This window comes from Hypanus sabinus, chromosome 15 (genome assembly GCF_030144855.1).
Source record: "Hypanus sabinus isolate sHypSab1 chromosome 15, sHypSab1.hap1, whole genome shotgun sequence".
Classification (NCBI taxonomy): domain Eukaryota; kingdom Metazoa; phylum Chordata; class Chondrichthyes; order Myliobatiformes; family Dasyatidae; genus Hypanus; species Hypanus sabinus.
Window position 1 is genome coordinate 65124977 of NC_082720.1, and position 26966 is coordinate 65151942.

The 26966-nt window shown below is 42.7% G+C and overlaps 1 protein-coding gene across 1 annotated transcript in view; it reads left to right on the forward strand.

The window, feature by feature from the left end:
• Positions 1-26966, forward strand: part of stard15 (StAR-related lipid transfer (START) domain containing 15) — a 154572-nt gene that overhangs the window by 96671 nt on the left and 30935 nt on the right. The window contains exons 3-5 of the mRNA XM_059989870.1: positions 6282-6429; positions 16503-16606; positions 19418-19535. Coding sequence (XP_059845853.1) covers positions 6282-6429; positions 16503-16606; positions 19418-19535 — 370 coding nt within the window. The remainder of the gene's footprint in view (positions 1-6281; positions 6430-16502; positions 16607-19417; positions 19536-26966) is intronic.

The following is a 26966-nucleotide window of genomic DNA, read 5'->3' on the forward strand; positions in this document are numbered from 1 at the left end:
GCTCCCAAAAGGGTGACGTGCTCCCTATAATCTAATCAGCGAGGAGTTAATTACTGCTGTCACTGCCATCGCTCTAGAAAAAGAAATAAAGCTGCCTAGGTTTCCATCAGGTTTACTAAAGGGTAGCTCCCACCTCCCCTCCTCCTCACTTGTCATCCTGAACTCGTTCTTAAACCTAGCGAAGCGCCAACTGGCACGTGTTGAACAGACTGACTTCCAGCCAGGATGCTGTCCAGTGATGTTAGGGCTACGCTCATGCACAGTGCTAGAAGCCAAACTCCCTGTACATGATAACATTTTTAAATCCTTAGTCAATCAAATCATATAGCACAGAATGAGTGTAAGACCATAAGCTACAGGAGCAGAGTTAGGCCATTTGGCCCATTGAGTCTGCTTTGCCATTTTATCATGGCTGATCCATTTCCCTCCATAATGCCCTGTCCATCTCTCATAGCTTTTCACTGGCCTCTGTCGTTTTTAAGTGTCCCTAACATTCAGAAACAATTTAAAGATTTCCAAGTTTTATTTTAATTCCTAATGTTAATCAAAACCTATGTAAAAGAATCAAGATATCAGAATAAATTAAAGAAATAAACCAGTTCACCTCACTTAAAACAGTTTCAGAGACCTCATTTAAATGCTATTCAATCTGGCCAAGGTGCATCCTGATCGTCTGTTCAGCACATCAGTTTTTCTTCCCCCATAAAGTATTAGAATTATACAGTGTAGAAACAGGCCCTAAAGCCCACCTCAACCATGCGGACTAATATGTCTATCCAAGCCAGTCACATTTGTCTGCTACTGGCCCATATCCCTCTGCATCTTTCCTTACAATGCACCTGCTAAGATAATTGTAATTGTATCTACCTTGACAATTCCCGGAGACAGCTCATTCCACATACCCACCACCATTTGGATGACACCCTTTGGTCTCTCTTAAACCTTTCCCCCTCGCACCTTAAATATATCTCCTTAAATAGACTCCCCTAACCTGCAGAAAAATATGTGATAAGCCCCCTTACTATGAGGCCCTTCATTGGTCAGTGTCAGCCATGGATATTGCATCCTAGGTATCCATGTGAAACACAAGCCAGGGCAGTACAATATGGAGAGTGAGCTGGCTCCCCCTCTCCATGCAGCTGATGAATCCAAAGGAACACCAGAGACTGATACAGTTTGGCATCAGTGGTGTCACGGGACTTGTCAGTCAGCACTGAACTCAATGTATGTATGCCCTCTAGAAGCTTCCTCCCCATGCCTTCCCCATGAGTGGGTATGGCTACAAGGCAGTGGAGATCTGAGATCAGAGATTTCCTTCCAGATGACCTACCAACCATGGCTGAAAAAGCCCCATCTGCCTGAAGTGACTTTAGGCACCAGTAACCCACCGTTGCCCCTTTTCCTGTCAATAGAAACAGTTCCACCGAGCTTAGTAGCTAAGCCACACACGAAGGCCAAGAGTTGGAGTTAGTTTTCAGAGGCTATTTGAGACGCACACCATTGGGAGCATTTAATAGGTCGTGGGAGATTATACCCATTACTGCCCCTGGCTATAACAACCTTAAGGGACCCACTCCCTCCCTTTATCTAAACTCATCATAATTTTATATGTATCTATAAGGCTAACTCTCCTTCTCCTATACTCCACTTACTGATGAATTCAGTGGTGGAGCATCTCATTTCAAAATTACAATTTACAAAGTCAAGGTCTTTGAAGGTTACAAGGAAATATTGATGGTTTCCCATGGGCACACAGCAAGAAGCAAACTTAATGGTACACTTATTATCAAAATACATATATATTACTAAATACTAAATTGATATTAATTTTCTAGCAGGTATTTACAGAATAAAATCTTTTTTTTTCAAGAACTGGTTAGGACCCACAAGCACCAACGTGCAGAAACAGACAAACTATTCAGTTGAAACGGGTACTGAAAACATGAGTACTTGAGGTTCGTGAAAGTTGAGTCCAGTCCACCTTCTCACCAGGAAGATCACACAGCACAGGAGATGTAAGGCCTAGGCTTTTTAATGGTTTTTGAAAGATTCAGCCAATTCTTTCCTTTTTAAGTAGGGATTTCCAGCACAGTATCTTAAATAAGCACACGTTATTAGCAGGTGTGCATCTCTGAATGCACAACACGTTGAACATTGATGAAGGTGGGTAGAAAATCATGAACACACACTCAGTGGCCACTTTAATAGGTACAGATGCTACCTCATAAAGTGGCCACTGAATGTAATCCTGGAAATCTCACCCTTGCAGTGGATTAGTAACCCTGGCAGGCTCCCTTCACTCCATAGCTCCAAAGGTGTAGGTTTAATTCTCACCTCTGTTGTCATATGTGTAGAATTTGCATATTCTCCCCGTGAACATATGGCTTTCTTCAAGTTCAAGTTTAATTGTCATTCAACCATACATGAATAGAACCAAATAAAACACCTGTACTCCAGTGCCATGGTGCAAAACACAGTACAAACAGTTATACACAGCACAGGGCACATATAGTATACGAGACAGCAAACACATACAAGATTTCATAAGATACAGTCACAAAAAAATATATTTACCCCGAGTTATGAATGTTGTAGAAATCTGCAGTCAATCACAGTACAGCTTGTCTTCTACCACACAATGTAGAATGTAAACACAATGTAAACCTTCCAGATCCCAAAAATTTCATTGGCCAATGTAAATTGCTCCTGCTGTGCTGGTGCATGGTAGAAGCTCAGGGCAAGCCAGATTTATTGCGATGTCCATAAATACAGCAAATGATACAGTGAAAAGTTTGCTTGCATCAGCATCTCAGGCATATTGATTCAGACAACAACTGAACTTAGGTTTTACATGACAGTGGGAAAAAAAGGCAAAACAAGACATTAGGAATATAAAAAAATCAGTGGTAGTGCAAGAGATGGTGTGTAGTGTTCCATTATGTATCTAGGGATACAGCATGGTAATTGGCCCTTTCAGCCCAGTTGAATTACCCCCATGTGGCCAATTACCCAAAGAACCTATACATCTTCGGAATATGGGAGGAAGGCAGAACACCTGAAGTAAACCCACGTGGTCATTAGGAAAACATAGAATCTCCCTACAAACAATGGTGGAGTTGAAACCAGTCGCTGGTAGTATAATAGCATTATCCTAACCGCTCAGCTACCATGGTGTCCTAAATGTGTATGCTATACGTGACTGCACAGCACATAGCTGAGGCAGGGTTAGAAATAGGGAACCTAAGGGGGCAGTAGATGAGAATGTGGAAAGAAAAATATTGTGTAGGGTTAATTCAAGTGGGTAATTGATAGCTGCCGTGCCTGTCTGTACTGTGTGTTTCCATGACTCTGTTCCCCTGCCCTTTCACTGTATTCTGTGACACCATCCCAGCTGGACAACTGCTGAACCTGACAGCAGTTGACAAGTGCCCACTCCAATCTAATTGCAGCGGGCAGCAGGATGTGAGGATGTGTGAGACGGCTGTGGTAGCACTCTCTGTGCTTACACCACCTGTGGTGGCACAGCTGAGATCAAACCTGAGTGGACTAGTTGGAGCACATCTTCGTCCCATCACCACATGTTGCCATGATGATTATTTATTGAAGAAGACCTTTGCAATTACTTGCACTTTACCCAACACTGATCAGGGCAATATTCCCACTGAGCAAACTTCAATTACTTTATTAACTATTAACTATATTTCATGATGGACGTTTCATCTCAGTTCCAGAGATTAGGTGCTTCTGTATATAACATTAGAGAAACCAATTAAGTTATATTGCTCAGCTGCGCATGAAATCGGACCAAAGTTATATTGCTAATAGCAAAAACATATCAGTAACTCACACTTCACATGGACTGAACTTGCTAACTCAACCTTTTTTTAATAGGGCAGTAAGATTTTTTTTTGGAGCAGTTATGTTTTATTTTTGAGTTTAAAAAGAATTACAGGCACTTTCTTTTTCACTATTTAAATAATTTGTAGTTTTTGAAATTAGTTTAAGACAAGCCAATATATTTGTTGATGAATCCCCTGCTGATAAAAAGGCTACCGAACTGTCAGGTATCTTTAATTAGCTCCATTAAGAAAGGCAAATCAGTTAACAAGCAGCTGGTGAGTTTTGTTTTGCGAAGGTTGCAACATTTTTCCTGGCTTGTAATTTTCAACCTCAGAAACAAGTTAAGGTTATTCAGGATGTCCTTGCTCAGGATTCCCTAAAGGTCAATTTGCAGACTGAGTGTGTAGAGAGGAAGGCAAATGCAACGTTAGCATTCATTTCGAAGGAATAGAATATAAAAACTAGTATGTAATGTTGAGCAAACATGAGGAAATCTGCAGATGCTGGAAATTCAAACAACACACACAAAATGCTGGTGGAACACAGCAGGCTAGGCAGCATCTATAAGGAGAAGCACTGTTGACGTTTCGTCAGGACTAACTGTGAAGGGAGAGAAATGAAAATGTAATGTTGAGGCTTTGTAAGGCACTGGTGAGGCCTCACTCAGAGTATTGTGAGCAGTTTTGGGCTTATCTAAGAAAGGATGTGATGACATTGGAGAGATTTCAAAGGAGGGTCATGAAAATGATTCTGTGATTGAAAGGCTTACCATTTGTGAAGCGCTCAATGGCTCTGGACCTGTACTCACTGGAATTCAGAAGAATGAGGGGTTTCTCATTGAAACTTACTGAATGTTGAAAGACCTAGATAGAGTGGATGTTTCCCATAGTGGGGGGATCTAGAATCAGCGGACACATCCTCAGAATAAAGGGATGTCTATTTAGAAAAGAGATAAGGAAGAATTTCTTTAGCTAGAGAGTGATGAATCTGTGGAATTTGTTGCCACAGGTGGCTGTGGAAGCTAAGTCATTGGGTATATTTAAGGCAGAGGTTGATAGGTTCATTTTAGTCAGGGCATGAAGGGATACAGGGTGAAGGCAGGAGACTGCGGCTGAAAGGGAAATGGATCAGCCATGATGAAATATGGAGCACACTAGGTGGGCACATGGCCTAATTGTACTCCTATATCTTATAGTCTAATGATGTCATGTTAGGTGACAATAGGCAAGACAATTATTATAGGAGATATTAAAATTTCAAAATTTTCCCATTATGTTTCTGTCTCTAGCACCCATTTCTTGTGGTGGCATAAAGGTGGAAGAGGTTTAGGCAGAATGATGCCATTGTGGTACTGTGCTGATCAAACATACTGGCATTAAATTGGTGTTATGATTTAGTTTTAGCTGTAGCTTAATAGTTGGAAACTCACCTAGTAATTGGATGGTTATGGCATTTAAGTTCTACTGCATAAACATGAGTTCAAAAATAAAGTTTAAAGATTAGAGATTAGCTTTACCTGGCACGTGTACATCCAATTACACAGTGAAATATGTCATTTCATGCAGCAGCACAAAGCTTTACTGTACAGGAGGCCCGGGTTCAATTCTTGCAGTTGCTTGTATGTTCTCCGTGTGACCATGTGGGTTTCTTCTGGGTGCTCCAGTTTCCTCCCTCAGTCCATAGATGTTCTGGCTAATTGGACATTGTCCTATGATTAGGCTAGAGTTGAATTGGGGGGGGGGGGTGCGTGGTTGCTGGGCAGGGTGGCTCAAATGGCCTACTCCACTCTGTGTCTCAATAAATGAATAAATAAACTTGTATCAGTAGCTTGAGGTTTGTACTGGAAGCAGCCTGCAGGTGTCACCATGCTTCCAGCACCAATAGAGTATGTCCATAACTTAGTAGCCCTAACTTGTATGTGTTTGGAAAACGGGAAGAAAACAGAACACCAAGGGGAAACTCACGGGGTCACGAGGAGAACATACAGTTTCCTTTCAGACAGCACCGGGAATTGAGTCCCCATTGGTAAACAATTATCACTGGCACTGTAAAGCATTGTTCGCACCACTATGTTACCCAATGCAGTGCAGAAGAAATACCACATTAGTTGAGATAACTACCCTTAAACTAAGCATTGATCCCAGTTGCTTATTGGACTAGCTTTGGGAGAGGAGTAGAAAGAAATCAAGCAACCTGACAAAGATTACAACCCCAGACATCACTCCATAGTGTTTATCTGACTGTTATCATGTTGCACTTTGTTGGAGCTTCCATGTTTTCTGCATGACAATAATGCCTTTACCTTGTCTGATGCAAAATGCCTTGAAGAAAACTGCAATGAAATTTGGAGCCTGCCAGTCTTTCTTTATGATTTATGGTTCTGTATTAATTTTAGAAACTTGCCAAACATCTTGCTCATCTGTCAATATTTGTTGTTCCAGATGAGAATTAACTGCAAGGATGTTCCAGCAGAGACTCTTTATGATGTTCTTCATGACACACACTACAGAAAGAAATGGGACACGAACATGATTGAAACTTACGATATTGGCCGACTAACGGTGAATGCAGATGTTGGGTATTATTCCTGTGAGTAACCATTAAGACTGCATACAAGAAATACTGTAGATGCCAGAACTTTTGAACAATGCACACTCAAAATGCTGAAGGAACTCAGCAGGTCAGGCAGCATCTGTGAAGGAAAATGAACAGTTGATATTTTGGGCCCTGCTGAAGGGTCTTGGCCCCAAATGTCAACTGTTCATTTACCTCCACAGATGCTGCCTGACCTGCTGAGTTCCTCCAACATTTTGTGGATGTTACAGAAAGACCAGATTTTTTTAAAAAACATGTGACGTAATTATTTGGAGGGTGAACAGGCTTGGTGAAGCAACTCAGTGCAAAATGCCACCTGATTAAAAGTGGTTTGCAAACGTATGGTCACGTAATCCGAAAATAAGTACATACAGGAGTGGATCACCAGGCCCTTGAAGCCTGCCCTGTCATTCAGTAAAAGTTCAAAATAAATTTATTTCCAGGCTCTGTATATGTTGCCATATCCTGCCTTGAGATGCAGATAAATGGAAAAAAGAAATACAGTAGAATTTGCATAACCGATACCATCGTCAATATGTGCCAGGTCGTACGATGTAGGCGACCATGGTCTTGACCATGAATATTCTTGGCAAATATTTCTATAGGAGTGGTTTTCCAATGCCTTTTCTGGGCAGTGTCTTTACAAGATGAATGACACCAGCCAGTCTTCGGAGACTGTCTGCCTCTCGTCAGTGGTTGCAAAACTAGGACTTGTGATCTGCACCGGCTGCTCATACGACCATCCACCAGCTGCTCCCATGGCTTCTCATGACCCTGATCAGGGGGCTAAACAGGTGCTACACCTTGCCCAAGGGTAACCCATAGGCTAGCGAAGGGAAGGAGTGCCTTACAACTCTTTTGATAAAGATATATCTCCTTCCCACCACCCTAACAACAGTCGTACTATACATAAACAGACAAAGACTGACAAACAACCAATGTTCAAAAGACAGACTGCAAATAAAAAAATAGTAGTCATCAATTGAGTTGAAAACAGTCCTTGAAAGAATCTGTTCAGAGTAGTGGTGATTGAAGTTATCCTCAGCGGTTCAGGAGGCTGATGGTTATAGGGTAATAACAATTCCTGAACCTGTTGATGTGGCAAGAGGGCACTGCCTGGTTAGTGGAGGCCTTTGGTAATGGTTGCTGTGTTCTTGTGGCTGTGCTCTGTGTAAATGTATTTAATGCTGGGGAGGGGCTTTCCCTGTGATGACCGCCTCAGAATCCCTTGAGTGCCAGTTTGCAATAGCCCTCAATTTCTCAATCACTCAAATATGTATCCATCTCCATGTAAAGTATATCTAACGATGAAGTCAAGTTCACATTTGTCATCTAACTGTACATATACTGTACACATTCCTCCAGACAATGTGCACCCTCAAACCATATATCACACATAGTACATAAACCAAAATATTATTTGATAAATAGGTTAATAAAAATATGCTTCAAAATGCATGTACTAAAGTGCAGCACAGGTAAACAATTAAACAGTAAGCCGTACAGTAAACAGCTCACTGTCCTAAGGACAACAGCTTGGTGGCAGGGTAGTCATTAGTCTCACAGCCTGGGGGAGGGAGTTGTTACCCAGTCTGTCAGTCTCAGTCCTGATGCTCCTGTACCTCCTTCCTGATGGTGGTGGGTTAAAGAGGTTGTGGGATGGGAGGTAGGGGTCCTCAATAATGCTTTGGGCCCTTTGTTTGTAACTTTCCCAGTAAATGATAGAAATAGGAGGGAGGAGGGAGACCCTGATGATCTCTTGATGAATCCTGTTGACTTCTGAAGGGTCATCAGACCTTTGCACAGGTCTGATACCTTGCAGCTCCCAATGATGCAGACAGACAGGACACTCTCAATGGTGCACCTGCAGAGAATTGTTAGAATGGGAGCCGGGAGCCTTGCTTACCTCAGTCTCCTCTGAAACTGTAGACACTGCTGTGCCTTCTTGACTAGTGAGGAAATGTGTGAGTCTAGGTTAGATTGTCTATCGTGTGCACTCCAAGGAATTTTTATCTTCAGTCTCTCTATGGCAGAGCTGTGATGTGCAATGAAGAGTGGTCAACCTGTGTTTTCCTGAAATCCACAACATCTCTTTTGTCTTGTCCACATTGAGACTCAGGTCAATGTTTCTGCAACATTTGACAAGCCTCTCTACCTCCTCTCTGTGTGCTGACTCATCATTGTTGGTGATGAGGCCAACTACTGTTGTATCGTTAGTGAACTTGTTGATGCAGTTTGAGCTGAATCTGGCAGCGCAGTCGTGAGTCACAGCGGACTGAGCACACATCCCTGGTGTGATGTGATGGCACCAGTGCTCGGCATGATGGAGTGCGAGATATTGCTAACAACTCAGAGTGACTGGGGTCTTTTGATAAGAAGTCCAAGATAAGTTACAGAGAGGGATGTTGAGTCCCAGTGAGGACAGTTTACTTAACAGCCTCTGAGGGAAGATCGTGTTAAACACCGAGCTGAGCTTGATGAACAACATCCTGGCGTGTGAGGCATCATCTTCTTGGTGGGGCAGGACAGAGTAGAGAGTCAAGGCTATGGCATCATCAGTGGACCGATTTGAGCAGCAGGCAAGTTCCAATGCAGCTGGAAGATGGGATTTTACACTGCCCATTACCAGCAGCTCAAAGCACTTCATGATTGTTGAAGTCAGTGCTACTAGGTGGTAATCATTTAGGCCAGTTACCATTTCCCTCTTGGGCACCAGAATGATGGTGGCTGCCTTGAAGTCTGCAGGGGCAGTGGACTGTTTCAAAGTGATATTAAAGACACCTGTTAAGACCTCTGTTAGCTGGACCACACAGTCCCTCAACACCTCACCAAGTATGTTGTCTGGCCCTGCAGTGTCGTATGGGTTTACCCTGGCTAGGATCTTGGGTGTGGCCAGACAGGGTGCCTATTCCTTGAGGCTTCCCTCGATGGCATAACATTCAGCTGCAGAGAAACCATTCAGTTTATCAGGAAGAGAGGTGTTGCTGTCATTAATGCATAGGGTGGACTTGTAATCGTTTATGGTTTGCATACCTTGCCCACATGCACCGTGTGTCCATGGTATCAGAAAGTTGTCTGAGAACCTTCAGTGCATACTCATACTTTGCCTTCCTGATGCTATGGGAGAGTGCAGATCTTGCTGACCATGAGGTCGACCAGTTCCCCAATCTAAAGGCAGTGTCCCAATCCCTCAATAGTGTAAAAACCAAGATTTCTGGTTTATCCTGGCAGTGTCATGTTTAATCATGGTAACGTCCTCAATGCACTTTCTTATGTAGCCAGTCACCGATCTTGCATATTCATCAATGTTGATGTAATGATTACAAATTTACAGTATCCTGTCGGATGAATACAGCCAACTCCCTGAGTATGCTCCAGTCCGTACTTTCAAAGCATCCTTGCAGCACCCAGGGAGCACCTTCTGCCCAGTTCCTGAACTCCCTGTGAACTGGTTTGACTTGTTGTTATCTATGCAGGGACTAGCAGAAAGATTATGTGGCCTGACTATCCGAGGGCAGGGGATAGCCTTAAAGGCTCCATAACCTTTGATATCAATCAGGTCTATTATATTCCTCCCCATATTATCAGGCCTTCAACATTCTCAGGGGCAGAGAATTCCAGAAATTTGCCACCCTGTGAGAAAAGATATTTCAATACAGTTCAGTTTAAAATTACCATCCCCTTTCTCTGTATCCCTGTGTTTGAGATTCCCCCAACTGGAAAGATGAAATTACATCAGAAAACTCCAGTTACTCAGCAGGCCAGGCAATGTATGAAGAGAAAACAAAGTTAGTATTTCAGGTCAATGACCCGTCATGAGATTTTTCTTCCAAAAGGTCAGTCTGAGGACTGTTTGTGGCTACTTCATTATGGTTTGTACTGGAGAATGAGGAGATAATCGATCAGTTACAGGGAAAGGGTCATCTCTAAGTTTCAGGAGGCGGGTAGCTGGGTGACTGTCAGGAGAGGGAATGGGATGATAAGTAGGCAGTTAGGGCAGGGTACCCCTGTGGCCATTCCACTCAATAACAAGTACACTGTTTTGGATACTGTTATGTGGAGTAACCGTGGAGAGGAATGCCATGGAGACCAGGTTACTATCATTGAGTCTGGGTGCTTGGTGCAGAAAGGAAAGAGGGAGAAGAGTGGAGCAGCAGAGGGAGAGGACTCAGTAGTCAGAGGCACAGGCAGAAGATTCTGTGGACATGAAGGGGGCACCTGGATGGTACGTTGCCTCCCAGGTGCCAGGGTCCGGGACGTCTCGGATGGCATCCACAACATTTTGGAGAGGGAGAGGGAACAGCCAGATGTCTTGGTACAGACTGGTCCCTATGACATAGGAAGGAAAAGCAAATTCCTGAAGAGAGAATTTAGAGAGCTAGCCAGAAAGCTGAGAAGGTAGAAATATCTGGATTGATAACTGAAAACAGGGTGATTTGGCAGATAAACAGGAAATAGAAAAGGTGTGTCAAAAAGGCAATGTCATTATAGTCATGGGAGATTGTAACATACAGGTCAATTGGGAAAATCAAGGTGGTAATGGATCTCAAGAGAGTGAATTTGTTGAATGCCTATGCTTTTTAGAGCAACTTGTCATTGAGTCTACTAAGGGAACAGCTATGCTGGATCAGGTGTTATGTAATGAACCAGAGGTGATTAGGGAGCCTAAGGAACCCTTAGAAAGCAGTAATCAAAACATGATTAAGTTTAACTTGAAGTTTGAAAGGGAGAAAGTAAAGTCTGATTTAGCAGTATTTCAGTGGAGTAAAGGAAATTACAGTGGTGTGAGAGAGGAGTTGCCCAAAGCAAATTGGAAGGAGATGCTGGCAGGGATGACAGCAGAGTAGCAATGGCGTGAGTTTCCAGGAAAAATGAGGAAGATGTAGGATAAATGTATTCCAAAATTAAAGAAATACTCAAATGACATAATAGTACAACCATAAGAGGTGTACAAGATGATGAGGGGCATTGATGGTGTGGATAGTCAGAGGCTTCTTCCCAGGGCTGAAATGGTTGCCACAAGAGGACACAGGTTTAAGCTGCTGGGGAGTAGGTACAGAGGAGATGTCAGGGATAGGTTTTTTACGTAGAGAGTGGTGAGTGCATGGAATGGGAATGGTGGTGGAGGCAGATACAATAGGGTCTTTTAAGAGGCTTTTTGATAGGTACATGGAGCTTAGTAAAATAAAGAGCTATAGGTAAGCCTAGTAATTCCTAAGGTAGGGACATATTCGGCACAACTTTAAGGGCTGAGGGGCCTGTATTGTGCTGTAGGTTTTCTATGTTTCATAACTGACAAGGAAGTCAAAGCTGATGTAAAAGCAAAACAAAGGACATACAGAGAACATAAAAAGGACATAAAGAGTATTCACCCCTCTTGGAAGTTTTCTGGTTTTCATGTTTAACAACATTGAATCACAATGGATTTAATTTGCTTTTTTGACACTGATCAACAGAAAAAGACTTTTTTTGTGTCGAAGTGGAAACAGAACGCTGCAAAGTCAACTAAATTAATTACAAATATAAAGCACAAAATAGTCGATTACATAAGTATTCACCCCCTTTAACATGACACACCAAATTAACACTGGTGAAGCCAATTTGCCTTAGAAGTCACATAATTAGTTAAATGGAAATCATCTGTGTGCAGTCAAGGTGCTTCAATTGATTGTAGTGAAAATACACCCGTATCTGGAAGGTCCAATTGCTGATGTGTCAGTATCATGGCAAGAACTACACCATGAAGCCAAAAGAACAATCTGAGCAACTATGTGAAAAAGTTATTGAAAAACAAAAGTCAGGAGATGGATATAAGAAAATTTTCAAGTCATTGAATATCCCTTGGAGTACATTTAAGTCATTAGCAAGGAATGGAAAGGATATGGCACAGCTGTAAATCTGCCTAGAGCAGGCCATCCTCAAAAACAGAGTGATTATGCAAGAACGGGACAAGTGAGGGAGCCCACCAAGAGACCTATGACAACTCTAGAGGAGTTGCAAGTTTCAATGGCTGAGATGGGAGAGACTGCGCATACAACAACTGTTGTCCGGGTGCTTCATCAGTCGCAGCATTATGGGAGAGTGGCAAAGAGAAAGCCACTGTTGAAAAAAGCTCACAGGAAATCTCAGAATTTGCCAGAATGCATGTAGGAGGCTCTGAAGTCAGCTGGAAGAAGGTTCTGTGGTCTGGTGGAACCAAAATTGAGCTTTTTTGCCATCAGATTAAGCACTATGTTTGACATAAACCAAACTCTGCACATCATCAAAAACACACCGTCAAGCATAGTGATGGCTGCATTATGCTGTGGAGATGCTCTACTGCACCAGGCACTAGAAGGCTTGTGAAGGTAGATGGTAAAATGAATTCAGCAAAATACGGAGAAATCCTGAAGGAAAACCTGATGCAGTCTGCAAGAGAACTGCGACTTCGGAGATTTGTTTTCCAGCAAGACAATGACACCAAGCATAAAGTCAAAGCTACACAGGAATGGCTTAAAAACAACAAAGTTAATGTCCTGGTGTAGCCAAGACAAAGTCCAGACGTCAATCCAATTGAGAATTTGTTGCTGGATGTGAAAATGGCTGTTCACTCATGATCCCCATGCAATCTGACAGAGCTTGAACAGTTTTGCAAAGAAGAATGGGGAAAAATTGCAGTGTCCTAGATGTGCAAAGCTGACAGAGACCTGTTAACACAGACACAAGCCTGTAACTGCTATCAAAGGTACATCTACTTAATGCTGATTTGAAGGGAGTGAATACTTAAGCAATCAATTATTTTATGGTTTATATTTGTAATTAATTTTGAGCACTTTGTAGAGATCTGTTTTCACTTTCACACAAAAGTATTTTTCTGTTGAGCAGTGTCAAAAAAGCCAAATTAAATCCACTGTGATTCAATGTTGTAAAGCAATATAACATGAAAACCTCTAGGGGTGGGGCGATGAATAATCTTGTTAGGCACTGTAAAACAAAACAAAAATTATCAGGAGGATAGAGGATTGGGAAGCTTTTAAAAACCTACAGAATCATTAGAAGGGGAAATATGAAATTCTGAAAGCAAGCTGGCAAACACTCCAGCATGCAAATAAATAAATAAATAATAAGACGGAGAGAGATGAGAGTGGATACAGGACCTCTAGAAAATGAGGATGGAGAAATAATAACATGGATCAAGGAGATGGCAGATGATATAAATGAGTATTTAGTATCAGTCTTCACTGTGGAAGACACCAGCAGTGTGCCAGATGTTGAAGGGTATGAGGGAAGAATGGTGAGTACAGTTACTATTACAAGGGAGAAGGTGCTCAAAACGCTGAAAGACCTTAGGGTACGTAAGTCACCTGGAACAGATGAACTGCACCCTAGGGTTGAATGAGGTAAGGTTAGAGATTGTGGAGGCATTAGCAATGATATTGCAAAAATCATTGGCATGGTGCCAGAGGACTGGAAAATTGCAAATGTCACTCCACTCCTTAAGAAAGGAGGGAGGTAGAAAAAAGGAAATTATAGACCAATTAGCCTGACCTCAGTGGTTGAGAAGATGTTGGAGTCAATTGTGACAGAGGACAGGATCGGACAAAGTCAGCATGGTTTCCTTAAGGGAAAATCTTACCTTACAAACCTTTTGCAATTCTTGGATGAAATAGCATAGATGAAGGGGATGCTGTGGATGTTGTATATTTGGATTTTAAGAAAGCCTTTGACAAGGTGCCATAAATGAGGCTGCTTAACAAGTTAAGAGCCCATGGTATTGCAGGAGAGTTATTAGCATGCTTAGAGCATCTGCTGATAGGTAGGAGGCATGAAGTGGGAATAAAATGATTATTTTCTGGTTGGCTGCCTGTGACTAGTGGTGTTCTGCAAAGGTTGGTATTGGGACCACTTTTTATGCTGTATATCAATGATTTAGATGATGGAATAGATGGCATTGTTGCCACCTTTGCAGATGATATGAAGTTTGGTGGAGGGGCAGGTGGTTTGAGGAAACAGGAAGGCTTGAGAAAGACAGACAAATTGGGAGAATGCGCAAGAAAGTTGAAAATGAAATGCAAGGTTGGAAAATGCATGGCATGCACTTTGATAGAAGAAATAAATGTGCAGACTATTTTCTAAATGGGGGAGAAAACCCAAATAGCTGAGATGCAAAGACACTTTGGAATTCTTATGCAGAACACCCTGAGGTCAGCTGAGAAGATCATTGGGGTCTCTCTTCCCGCCATCACGGACATTTACACTACACGCTGCATCCGCAAAGGAAACAGCATTATAAAGGACCCCATGCACTGTCATACAATCTCTTCTCCCTCCTGCTGTCTGGGAAAAGGCTCCGAAGCATTCGGGCTCTTACAACTAGACTATATAACAGTTTCTTCCCCCAAGCTATCAGATTCCTCAATACCCAAAGCCTGGACTGACACCTTGCCCTACTGTCCTGGTTATTATTTATTGTAATGCCTGCACTGTTTTTATGCACTTTATGCAGTCCAGAGTAGGTCTGTGGTCTAGTATAGCTTTCTCTGTGTTTCTTTTTATTACGTAGTTCAGTCTAGTTTTTGTACTGTGTCATGTAAACCATAATCCTGAAAAAGTTGTCTCATTTTTACTGTGCACTGTACCAGCAGTTATGGTCGAAATGACAATAAAAGTTGACTTGACTTGACTGAAGGTTAACGTGCAGGTTGAGTCAGTGGTGAAGAAGGCAAATGCAATGTTAACATTCATTTCAGGAATTCTAGAATATAAGAGCAGCAATGAGGATTTATAAGGCACTGGTGAGGTCTCTGCTTGAGAATTGAGAACAGTTTTGGGTTCCTCAGCTAAGAAAAGATGTGCTGGCATTGGAGAAAGTTCAGAGGAGGTTCACAAAGATGATTCTGGGAGTGAAGGGGTTATCATATGAGGAACGTTTGATGGCTCTGGCCTGTACTCGCTGGAATTTAGAAGGATGAGGGGTATCTCAATGAAACCTTCTGAATGTTGAAAGGTCTAGCTAGAGTAGATGTGGAAAGGATGTTTCCCATGGTGTGGAAGTCTAGGACAAGAGGGTGCAGCATCAGGATAGAAAGGCTTCCATTTAAAGCAGAGATGTGGAGAAATTTCTTTAGTTAGAGGGTGGTGAATCTGTGGAATTTCTTACCACAGGCAGCTGTGAAGGCCAGGTCATTGGGTGTATTTAAGGCAGAGATTGATAGGTCTTGTTCGGCCATGGCATCAAGGTTTATGGGGAGAAGTCCAGGGAGTGGCGCTGAGGAGGGAAAAAAGGGATCAGCCATGACTGAATGGCAGAGCAGACTCGATGGGCCAGATGGCCTAATTCTGCTCCTATGTTCTATAGTCTTATGAGGTACACATATATACCTGCACATTAAAGCAAATACCTAATCAGCCAATCATGTGGCAGAATCTCATTGTATAAAGGCATGCAGACATGATCAAGATGTTCAATTATTGTTCAGATCAAACATCAGACTGGGGAAGAAACGTGATCTAAGTGACTGACAGTCAACTGATTTTTGGTACCAAATGGGAAGTGTGAGTACCTCATAAACCGCTGCTCTCCGGGGAATTTCTCACACAGCAGTCTCTGGAGTTTACAGAGAATGGTGTGAAAAACAATGAAAAGCCCAGTGAGTGGCAGTTCTGTGGGTGAAAATGCCTAGTTAAAGTGAGAGGTCAGAGGAGATTGGCCGGACTGGTTCAAGCAGACAGGAAAGCGACAGTAACTCAGATGACTACACGTAACCACTGTGGTGTGGAGAAAAGCATCTTTGAATTCACAACATAAGGAACCTTATGTTCCTTATACATAATACACAACATAAGGATGGGCTACTGCAGTAGAAGACAAAGACAATTCATTCAGTGGCTACTTAATTAAGTTCAGGTGGTTCCTAATAAGGTGGCTGCTCTGTGCATATTCCACATGCAATATTCCAGTTTGAGTATCAATCATTCTGAAAGAAATGCATAACTTATCAGCAGGACTCATTTAATTAAAGTGCTGTTTGATGTCCTGTCCACATGCAACAGATGTTAATGAGCTGAGTGCTCTTTCTCTCGACTAGGGAGGTGTCCAAGTCCGTTGAAGAATAGAGATTTTGTTACCCTGCGATCGTGGCTTCCCCTTGGCAATGACTACATGATCGTCAACTACTCGGTGAAACATCCGGTGAGTAAGACTGTGAAAGGTGATCTTTCAGTCTTTGTGAAAGGTGCACTGATTTGGAAGCAACTCTTATAGAAAAGTAACAAATGTAAAACTCAATAACACCATCAAATGATACAAAAACAAAAGGGATTTTAAGTATGGAGGAGGACATAGAGAGGCTTCAAGGGTATATAGACTAGTTTCAACATAGAACATAGCACTCTGCAGCACAGTATAGGCATTTTGGCTCACAATATTGTGTCCACATTTTAATCAACTCCAAGATCAATCTAACCTTTCCATCCTACATAACCCTCCATGTTTCTGTCATCCATGTGCATATCTAAGAGTTTCTTCATATACCCCCTAGATATATCTGCCCTCGGCAGCATGTCCATGCACTTACCTTTCTCTGTGGAAAAAAGCTTACCACTGACATCTTCCCTATAGTTTCCTTCAATCACCATAAAATTATGCCCTGTGAAAAAAGTCTCAGACTATCCTTCATACCCTCTCTTGGCGGAGTGGACAAGAAAATTACAGATGTAGTATAATGTGAAGAATTATGAGGCTATCCATCTTGACATCTGAGATCTGAGAAAAAACAGTTCATTTGTTCATTATGTGCTGTGTCATATGACGTAGGCGATCGTGGTCTTTCCATGATCATGATTGTTCTTGGCAATTTTTTCTTCACAAGTGGTTTGCCATTGCCGCCTTCTGGGCTGTGTCTTTATAAGCCGGGTGACCTCAGCCATTATCAATACTTTTCAGAGATTGTCTGCCTGGCATCAGTGGTCACATAACTAGAACTTGCGATATGCACCAGCCAACAAAATATTGTATGTGCCATAGGTTTGCCATCCCTGGGCTGATAAATCTTCATTGCATTCTCTCTGTAGAAAATATATCATCAGTACTGTGCACAATACTACTGGTGTGGTCTCACAAATGTCCACTCTAGATTACAGTAACGCATCTTTACTCCGTAATCAAAGTCAGTACAAAATTTGTCTTCCTAATTTCTCATTGTACCAACATGTTGGCTTTCTGTAACCTTTTTTCCACACAAACATTCAGGGCCCATTGAACATGATCACATAATCTCTCACTATTTAAAAAATCAACATCTTGTACAACTATGGCATGTTGTCCCAACTCTAATACTCATTTACTTGGCCGATGAAAGCAAGCATAGTATATGCCTTCCTTGTCATCCTGTCTACTCATGTCTGTGCGCATCTGACTGATTAGTAGTTTTTAATTTGCTAAACATGTTTTAAATTGAAGAGGAAGGGATGGTGTACGAAGAAGTATCTGTGATATAGTGGAGCCAAGGAGAAGATGGATAACACACAGAAGGGGGATCAAGGCTGTTAAAACCAGCTAATCTGTTTGAGGAGATGTAAATGGAGAATAAACAGATGAGAAAAAATAAACTGGAACTCTGAGACACAGAATATCTTCAACATTATTTCAGATTTTTAACAACTGTTCCCGTTCCAGATGATTTTTTTGAAGGATCAGGTTATTTGCTCATAATTCCTTATTTGGGAATTCATGTTCCCTGCACTATAATAGCTTTAATATTTCGTAGTTGGTTGTAAAACAATTTTGTGAAATTATCAAAGGATGTAAAAAGCATTACATAAATTCAAGCCAACACACCCAAAATGTTGGAGGAACTCAGCAGACCTGGCAGCATCTGCAGATTTGGGGATCCAAAGCATGTGTTGCTTTGGATCTCCAGTATCTGCAGATTTTCACTTGTTTGTTGCTACATACCCCGTAACTGGGTGTCTAACCAGCAAAGATAGAAGAATCCGTTGGAGTCTGGTGGTACTATTTTCAAACAGTGTTTATTAGTAAAATATACAAATCAATATCAACAATGCAAATGTATAGATAATACACATTAGCAATACTAAACCTAAAAGTGTGCGTTTAATAATAATAAATAATAAACATGCTCTATCGATGTCTAGGGGATAATGAATTGTCATACGTGAATATAAAGTTCAGTTCAGTTCATACGTGCTGAGGTAGATGTTGGTTGTTGTGTTGTAATCGTTGGAGAGAGAGAGAGAGAGAGAGAGAGAGAAAGCAAACTAACAGCTACAGGCAGGCAAACCTTCTTTACCTTCTTGATCCATTGATGTGTTGTGGCCATTCAGGTATGACCCCTCTGAACTTCAGCTATACCGTTCTTCTGTGGTGGACTCGTCACCCAGGCATGAGTGGACACACACTCAAGCCCCCACCGGCCCTGCTATAACACTGTGAGTTCAACTGACCGATTCTTTGTTTGGTCTCCGATGCCCCACACCTTCCCGTGGGTTCCAACACTCAATCAGTGCTCACTAGTGTCTCCTGGTGTGTCTGAGGGGTGTCTCTCCAGACCTCACTTTAATCCCTACTCACGGGGTCTCAGTTGTCAATCAATTTTGAATGGCTGTGTCCATTAAACCAGCCCGCTCCAGCTGTCCACTGAAGAATTTTAATGAACAGAATGGTATAAGATGAATAAACCTCTCAGAAGTCATAATATGGTGAATCAACAAGTCTCACTCCCCTGCTTTATCTCTCTCTTATCTGTAGCAGATGTTCCAGTACGTTTTCTTTTACATTTCTCTCTCTCTCATAAGCAGCATAGCAATAGTAACGGTTTGTGATTCTCCTGGGGGTGGGGGGAGGGGGAGAGATGGACAACTCTGCACCCTACTGTCCATCAGAGCTGTTCATCCTTCGTAACATTGTAATTCTACATGTAATCAAAATTTATTCTTTACAGAGTGTAGGTAATTTGTCTTATTTCTGATGGTTTATTTGCAGAAATATCCACCAAAGAAGGACATAGTACGGGCTGTCTCACTGCAGACTGGATATTTCATTAAATCCAATGGAGCCAACAGCTGTACATTGTACTACTTGACCCAAGTGGATCCACGAGGTTAGTGCACCAACTTAGCTAACTTTATGGCCAGATCAATCCAGATCCTGTTCAAAAAATTGGTTGAAAACCTGGCAGAATCTCGGGATGGGATTAAACAATTGATGCTTTTGGCCGAAACCTTTCATAGATGATGCCTGACCTGCTGAGTTTCTCCAGCATTTTGTGTATGTTACTCAACATTTTCGGCATCTGCAGATTCTCTTGTGTTATCAGCTTAAGCCTGTTTTTCTCCATGATTTTCATGAAGTGGTTCCGAAGATCTTTGAAAGAAAACTGCTTGTTGGAGATTTCGACTGACGGAAGAGCATACGACATAAGATTTAGAAGCAGAATAAATCTGCCATTTGGCCTGTTGAACCTACTCCACCATTCCATCGTGGCAGATTTATTTTCACTCTCAACCCCATATTCCTCTTTTCTTCCCATGCCCTTTGATGCCCTTAATAATCAAGAAGCTATCAACCTCTGCTTCAAATACACCAAAAGACTTAGCCTCCACAGTCATCTATGGCAATAAGTTCCACAGATTCACCACACTTCGGTTGAAGAAATTCTCCTCATCTCTATTCTAAAAGGATGTCCTTGTATTTTGAGGTTGTGCTCCCTAATCCTAGACTTCTCACTATTGGAACTATGCTCTCCACATCCTTTGAATATTCTGTAGGTGCTTCCCCCCACCCACCCCCAACTAAAGCCCTGAACCATCAAACGCTCCTCATAAGTTAACTCTTTCACTCATGGGATCATTCTTGTGAAAGTTCTCCTCCATTAGAATAAAGAGAATATCCGAGGCATGAGGGAGGATCTTGCCAAAGATAGTTGGAAGGAGATATTAGTGGTGATGATGGCAGATCAGCAGTGCTGGAGATTCTGGGAACAGTTCCGAAGGCTGTTACATCCCAAAGAGGAAGAAATATTTTAAAGGTTGATGCCACCATGGCTGACAAGGGAAGTCAAAGACAGCATAAAGACAAAAAGAAGGGCATGTAAAACATCAGGAAAATTAGTGAAAAATTAGAGGATTGGGATGCCTTTAAAAATCAACAGAAAGCAACTGAAAAAGCAATAAGGAAAGTAAAGATGAAATATGAAGTTAAGCTGGCTGATAATATAAATGAAGATACCTAAAGATTTTTCAGATATATAAAGAGTAAAAGGGACATGAAAATGGATATCGGACACTGGAAAATTATGCTGGAGAGGAAGTAAGAGGGACAAAGAAATAGCAGGTGAATTTATTAAGTAATTTGCATTATTCTTTACTGTGAAAGACACCAGCAGTATGCCAGAAATTCGAGTGTCAGGGGACAAAAGTGAATGTTGTTGCTCTCATTAAGGAGGAGGTTCTTGCAGAACGGTAAGGTCTGAAGGTGGATAAGTCAGCTGGACTGCTTCACCCCAGGGTTCTGAAGGAGGTTGCTGAAAAGATTGTGGGGGCATTAGTAATGATCTTTCAAGAATCACTAATCTCTGGGATGGTTCTGGAAGACTGGAAAACTGCAACCATCACTCCAGTCTTTTAAGAAGGGAGAGAGACAAATAAAAGGAATTTATAGGCCAGTTAGCTTGTATTCAGTATTTGGGAATATGTTTGAGTCCATAATTAAGGATGAGGTTTTGGAATACTTGGAGGCACATGATAAAATAGGCCAAGGTCAGCATGGTTTCCTTAAGGCCTGACAAATCTATTGTTATTTTTTGAGAAAATAACAGGCAGGATAGACAAAGAAAATAGATTTTGTTTATTTGGATCTTCAGAAGTTCTTTGACAAAGTGCCTCACATGGGGCTGCTAAACAAGAAAAAAAAACTCCTGGAATTAGAGGAAAAATAATAGCACGGATAGAAGATTGGCTGACTGACAGAATACTGTACAAACAATGGAAATAAAGGGGGCCTTTTTCTGGTTGACTGCTGCTGACTAGTGGTGTTCTACAACGCCTGGAGTTGGGACCGCTTCTTTCACATTATAAGTCAGTGATCTGAATGACGGAATTGACAGCTTAGTAGCCAGGATTGTGGACAATACAAAGATAGATGAAGGGGCAGGTGATTTTGAGGAAGCAAGGAGTCTGCAGAAGGACTTAGAGTAGGAAAATGGGTAAACAAAATGCAGATGGGAAGAACAGGGTCATGCAGTTTGGTAGAAGGAATAAGTGTGTAGACTATTTTATAAGTGATGAGAAAATTCAGAAATCAGAGGTGTGAAGGGACTTGGGAGTTCTCATGCAGGATTCCCTTAAGGTTAACTTACAGATTGAGTTGGTAGTAAGGAAGGCAAATGCAATGTTAGGATTTATTTTGAGAGAACTAGAATATAAAAGTGAAGAAGTAATGCTGAAACTTTATCAGGCATTTGTTTTTTTCTTCGCAACCATCTACAAAAACAGAGGAGTGCCCCCAAAGATTGAATGACAGTTAAATGTCAGAACCCCAAAGTCCCCCACAGCTCCCTTCCCTCCTGCGCATAAGCGGTGGCAAGCAACAATCCCCCTCTCCCCACCAGCAAAAAAAGCATCGACACTCGCCACTGAGCACTCAAAGCATGCAGCAAAGCAACAAGCAAAGACACAGACCTGCAGTACCCCGAGGACTACTCGTTCACCTAGTATTTGACATACCACAGTGTCTCTCTCTCTCTCTCTCTCTCTCTCTCTCTCTCTCTCTCTCTCTCTCTCTCTCTCTCTCTCTCTCTCTCTCTCTCTCTCCCTCTCTCCCTCTCTCCCTCTCTCCCTCTCTCCCTCTCTCCCTCTCTCCCTCTCTCCCTCTCTCCCTCTCTCCCTCTCTCCCCCTCTCTCCCCCCTCTCCCCCCCTCTCCCCCCCTCTCCCCCCCTCTCCCCCCCTCTCCCCCCCTCTCCCCCCCTCTCCCCCCCTCTCCCCCCCTCTCCCCCTCCCTCTCCCCCTCCCTCTCCCCCTCCCTCTCCCCCTCCCTCTCCCCCTCCCTCTCCCCCTCCCTCTCCCCCTCCCTCTCTCCCTCCCTCTCTCCCTCCCTCTCTCCCTCCCTCTCTCCCTCCCTCTCTCCCTCCCTCTCTCCCTCCCTCTCTCCCTCCCTCTCTCCCTCCCTCTCTCCCTCCCTCTCTCCCTCCCTCTCTCCCTCCCTCTCTCCCTCCCTCTCTCCCTCCCTCTCTCCCTCCCTCTCTCCCTCCCTCTCTCCCTCCCTCTCTCCCTCCCTCTCTCCCTCCCTCTCTCCCTCCCTCTCTCCCTCCCTCTCTCCCTCCCTCTCTCCCTCCCTCTCTCCCTCCCTCTCTCCCTCCCTCTCTCCCTCCCTCTCTCCCTCCCTCTCTCCCTCCCTCTCTCCCTCCCTCTCTCCCTCCCTCTCTCCCTCCCTCTCTCCCTCCCTCTCTCCCTCCCTCTCTCCCTCCCTCTCTCCCTCCCTCCCTCCCTCTCTCCCTCCCTCTCTCCCTCCCTCTCTCCCTCCCTCTCTCCCTCCCTCTCTCCCTCCCTCTCTCCCTCCCTCTCTCCCTCCCTCTCTCCCTCCCTCTCTCCCTCCCTCTCTCCCTCCCTCTCTCCCTCCCTCTCTCCCTCCCTCTCTCCCTCCCTCTCTCCCTCCCTCTCTCCCTCCCTCTCTCCCTCCCTCTCTCCCTCCCTCTCTCCCTCCCTCTCTCCCTCCCTCTCTCCCTCCCTCTCTCCCTCCCTCTCTCCCTCCCTCTCTCCCTCCCTCTCTCCCTCTCTCTCTCTAATAAGGGAGAGAGAGAAGTCTCTGTTTCACAGTGAGAAGGGAGACATAACAAACAGCTCGCTGGTTTATGATGTTAGAAGTCCATTCCGATCTCAGGTCTCTGGGCACACAGCTATAGATCTTCCGACTCCCATGACACACCAATCTGCCAGGACACCAACCTTCTATCCGCACGCCACCAGAGCCATGAGATCTTGGCCCTCCAAAGGTGAGCTGAGCTCTTAGCCTGCACTCTTGGCATGTTGAATAACAGACAGTTGTAAAACCTTGAGAGCGGGTCCCATTACCGCAAAGAACCGAAGTACGTGTGTAACTCCAGGTCAGGGTCTTCAGAAGAACCCTAAAACAGAAAAATTGAGATGTTAATGATGGAAATTGAGCTGTTTCTGAAGATGCAAGCAAATCAGTTGCCGTTAGGCACCATTGTTCCTCCTTCTTGGGAATAAAAGGCTTAACATATGAAGAGTGTTCAATGGCTCTAGGCTTGCACACACTGGAGTTAAGAAGAAATGAGGGGAAATTTTATTGAGACCTATCAAATATTGAAAAGATTAGATAGAGTGGACATAGAGAGGATGTTTCCTGTAGTGCTGGATTTAGGGCCAGAAGGCACAGCCTCAGAATGGAGGGATATCCCTTAGGTGTAGACTTGGAGGACTTTCTTTCGCTATATGGTATTGAATCTGTGGAATCCATTGCCACAGACAGCTATGGGGGCCAGGTCTTTTGGTATATTTAAAGTGGTGTTTGATAGGTTCATGATTATTAAGGTAATCAAAGGTTACAATGAGAAGACAGGAGAAAGGAGTTGAGAGAAATAATAAGTCTGCATTGATGGAATGACAGAGTATACATAATGGGCTGAATGGTCTCCCCAATGCTTACATGTCCTTTCTCAGATAAAGAGCTCAAAACTGCTCACAATACTCCATTCTCTATCTGACCAGTGCCTTATAAAGCCACTCTTTTACATCCTTGATTTAAAATTCTAGTCCTATTGAAATGAATGCCTATTGAACTTATTCCTTCAACTAATTTGCAGTGGATTCCCTCTGCCACTTCTTTGCATTCCATGAGTTAAAATGCCAAAACAAAAAGCTAATGATCTGTGGATTGTTACCTGATCTGCGTGCAGATTGGTAGAGGGTGTGTATAATCAGTGAACTGAATGCATGGCTCAAGGATTGGTGTGGGAGAAGTGCGTTTGAATTTGTGGGCTGCAGTATTGGGCAATGAGGGAGCTGTTCTGTTGGGATGAGCTTCACATGAACCATACTTTACTGATCCACAACAGTGCTATGGGTGCTTGTAGCCAATCGATGGGTCAGTAACTTTGGAGAATATGTAGGGAGGTGATAATGGCAAGGACAGACTACCAGGGAGGGGTGTCATTTAGGGAGTTGCAGATGAAATGGGGGTACTTGCTTTGAGCTTGGTGTTCAGTAAGTGTATTTCTAAAATGACCAGTGTCAAACTGGTATATAGTGTCACTGGCAGGGGAAGGACTGAGGTCTTGGCATTTTTATCACATATTCCAAAAACGAGCAGATGATCTTGACTTGTAAGTTTGACTATTGTCATATTGCCCATCAAATGGCCAACATTACATACCAAAGATTTCAAAGATTGTAAGATTGAAAACCTGAGAAATGAGGGCCAGGCTGTTCGAGTTCTACCCATCCTGATCAAAGAGGAAACCTCAGTTTAAGGGCCAAAGCTTTGTCTCAAAACTAATAATGTTAGTTGATATTATGGTGGCATTGTAGGCTGATAGGCCTATTCTCTTCTATGTTGTTCTGAGTTCTATACTGTAGCCCTGCATTTATAGTAATTTGTGTTGTTAGTGCATCTGTTCCAAATTATGAAACCCACTTGCAAAAACCAACATGAAATTAAATGTCAATAAACCTCGTGGAAAATGAGGGCAGAGCTCTTCATTCAATTCACTCACACTGATTAGTCATGGTTTGCCTGAGCATTTAAGCATAGAACTCTTCAGGCTTCCTTAACATAAGGATCCCTGTGATGGTGCCAACACTACAGACACCACAGGTGAGTTGAGCCAACTTTCCTTTCATCAGTCTCTGCCTCCACCCATCTCTAATTGATGTAATCTCTAACCCTCTCCCTCAATGATGTAAAAATAAGGAAAATGCAAAATACATTAACAAACAGCAAATAACTTGTGCAGAACGTAAGTTACTGCTTCTTTGTGCATTTAAGAAATTGGTGGTGTTTGTTCCATGAAAAGTTGTCTTGCAGTGTCAGCTTTTAACATTTTTCCAAGGAGTCTGTTTGTCGAATCTGCGAATTTCTGTTTATATATTTACAGAAGTGTGAGATTAAAATATAGAACTGCTACACCATTAAGCTTCATAAAGCTTCAAAAGTTAAATCACTTCTAATGTGTAATTGCTGTACTCTTGTAGTTCATGTGCTCCTGTCATCTGCTCTACAGATGGACTTTTAATGCTCAAATTGTAGACTTGTTAAAATGAAAGTATAGATCTTTGAAGCACAGTGCATGTTTAGCCACAAGCCTGTAAACCAAATGTAGCTTAATTAAGAATCTTACGATCTGTCTACTTGCTTGCCTGCCTTTAACAGCTGTCACTCCCTGACAGCCCTGACACAGTGTAAGCTGTACAAATAAAATCTTGAACTTCTCAGGCAGGATACAGTAATTTAGGAGAAAACATCAAGCAACACTGAATGCTTTACCAAGGAGAGGTTAGAACCGTTTGGAAGAAGGAAATATGAACTTACTCAAACATATCAGATTCTAATGGGACATCACAGGGTAGAGAGCATCGGACATAAAACTCCACAGCACAGTACAGGCATTTTGGCTCATGTTGTTGTACTGAACAGTTAATGTATCTAAGATCAATCTAATGCTTCCTCCCATATTGCCCTTTGTTTTTCTCTCATCCATGTACCTAGACAATTATCCTTCATCTGTTGGTAAATGATAGAATCAGGAGGAATTCCTGACAATATGGAGAGAATAAATCATGCAATTAATGTAAAGGTGTCTATCTCTACACATCCCAACTTGTAATCTTAGACCCACAAATACTGTTTTGCTTTGCGTTCCGAGAGCCAAGCACTAGCGATGTGGTCTTGTGCTCGTGCTCCAGTAAGCTAGAATACTCTACCAACTGAGATATGTCAGACTAGTGCCGTGGAATGTTTCAAAACACTTATAAGAATCTGCTTTTTTCTAAAATTTGGCCTACTTATACTATTACTTAATGCTTGTTGATTTTCAAAGTTCAAAGTAAATTTATTATCAAAGTACATATTTGTCAACAAGTGGGGCGCCACACTTATTGGTTAGCACACGTATTGGTTAGCACAACACTTTAAAGTACCAGTGCCCTAGGTTCAATTCCCACGGCTGTCTGTAAGGAGTTGGTGCATTCTTCCTGTGACCACCTGGTCTTCCTCCCACTGTCCAAAGATGTACCAGTTGGTAGGTTGATTGGTCATTGTAATTTATCCCGTGATTAGGTTAGGGTTAAATTGAGGGTTGCTGGCTTGAAGGGATGAAAGGACCTATTCGACACTGTATATCAATAAATAGAAAATAAATAAAATAAGGACTGTCATATGTTGAAAGATTGGAGCGACTGGGCTTGTATACACTGGAGTTTAGAAGGATGAGAGGGGGTCTGATTGAAACATATTAGATTATTAAGGGATTGGATACACTGGAGGCAGGAAGCATGTTCCCGCTGATGGGTGAGT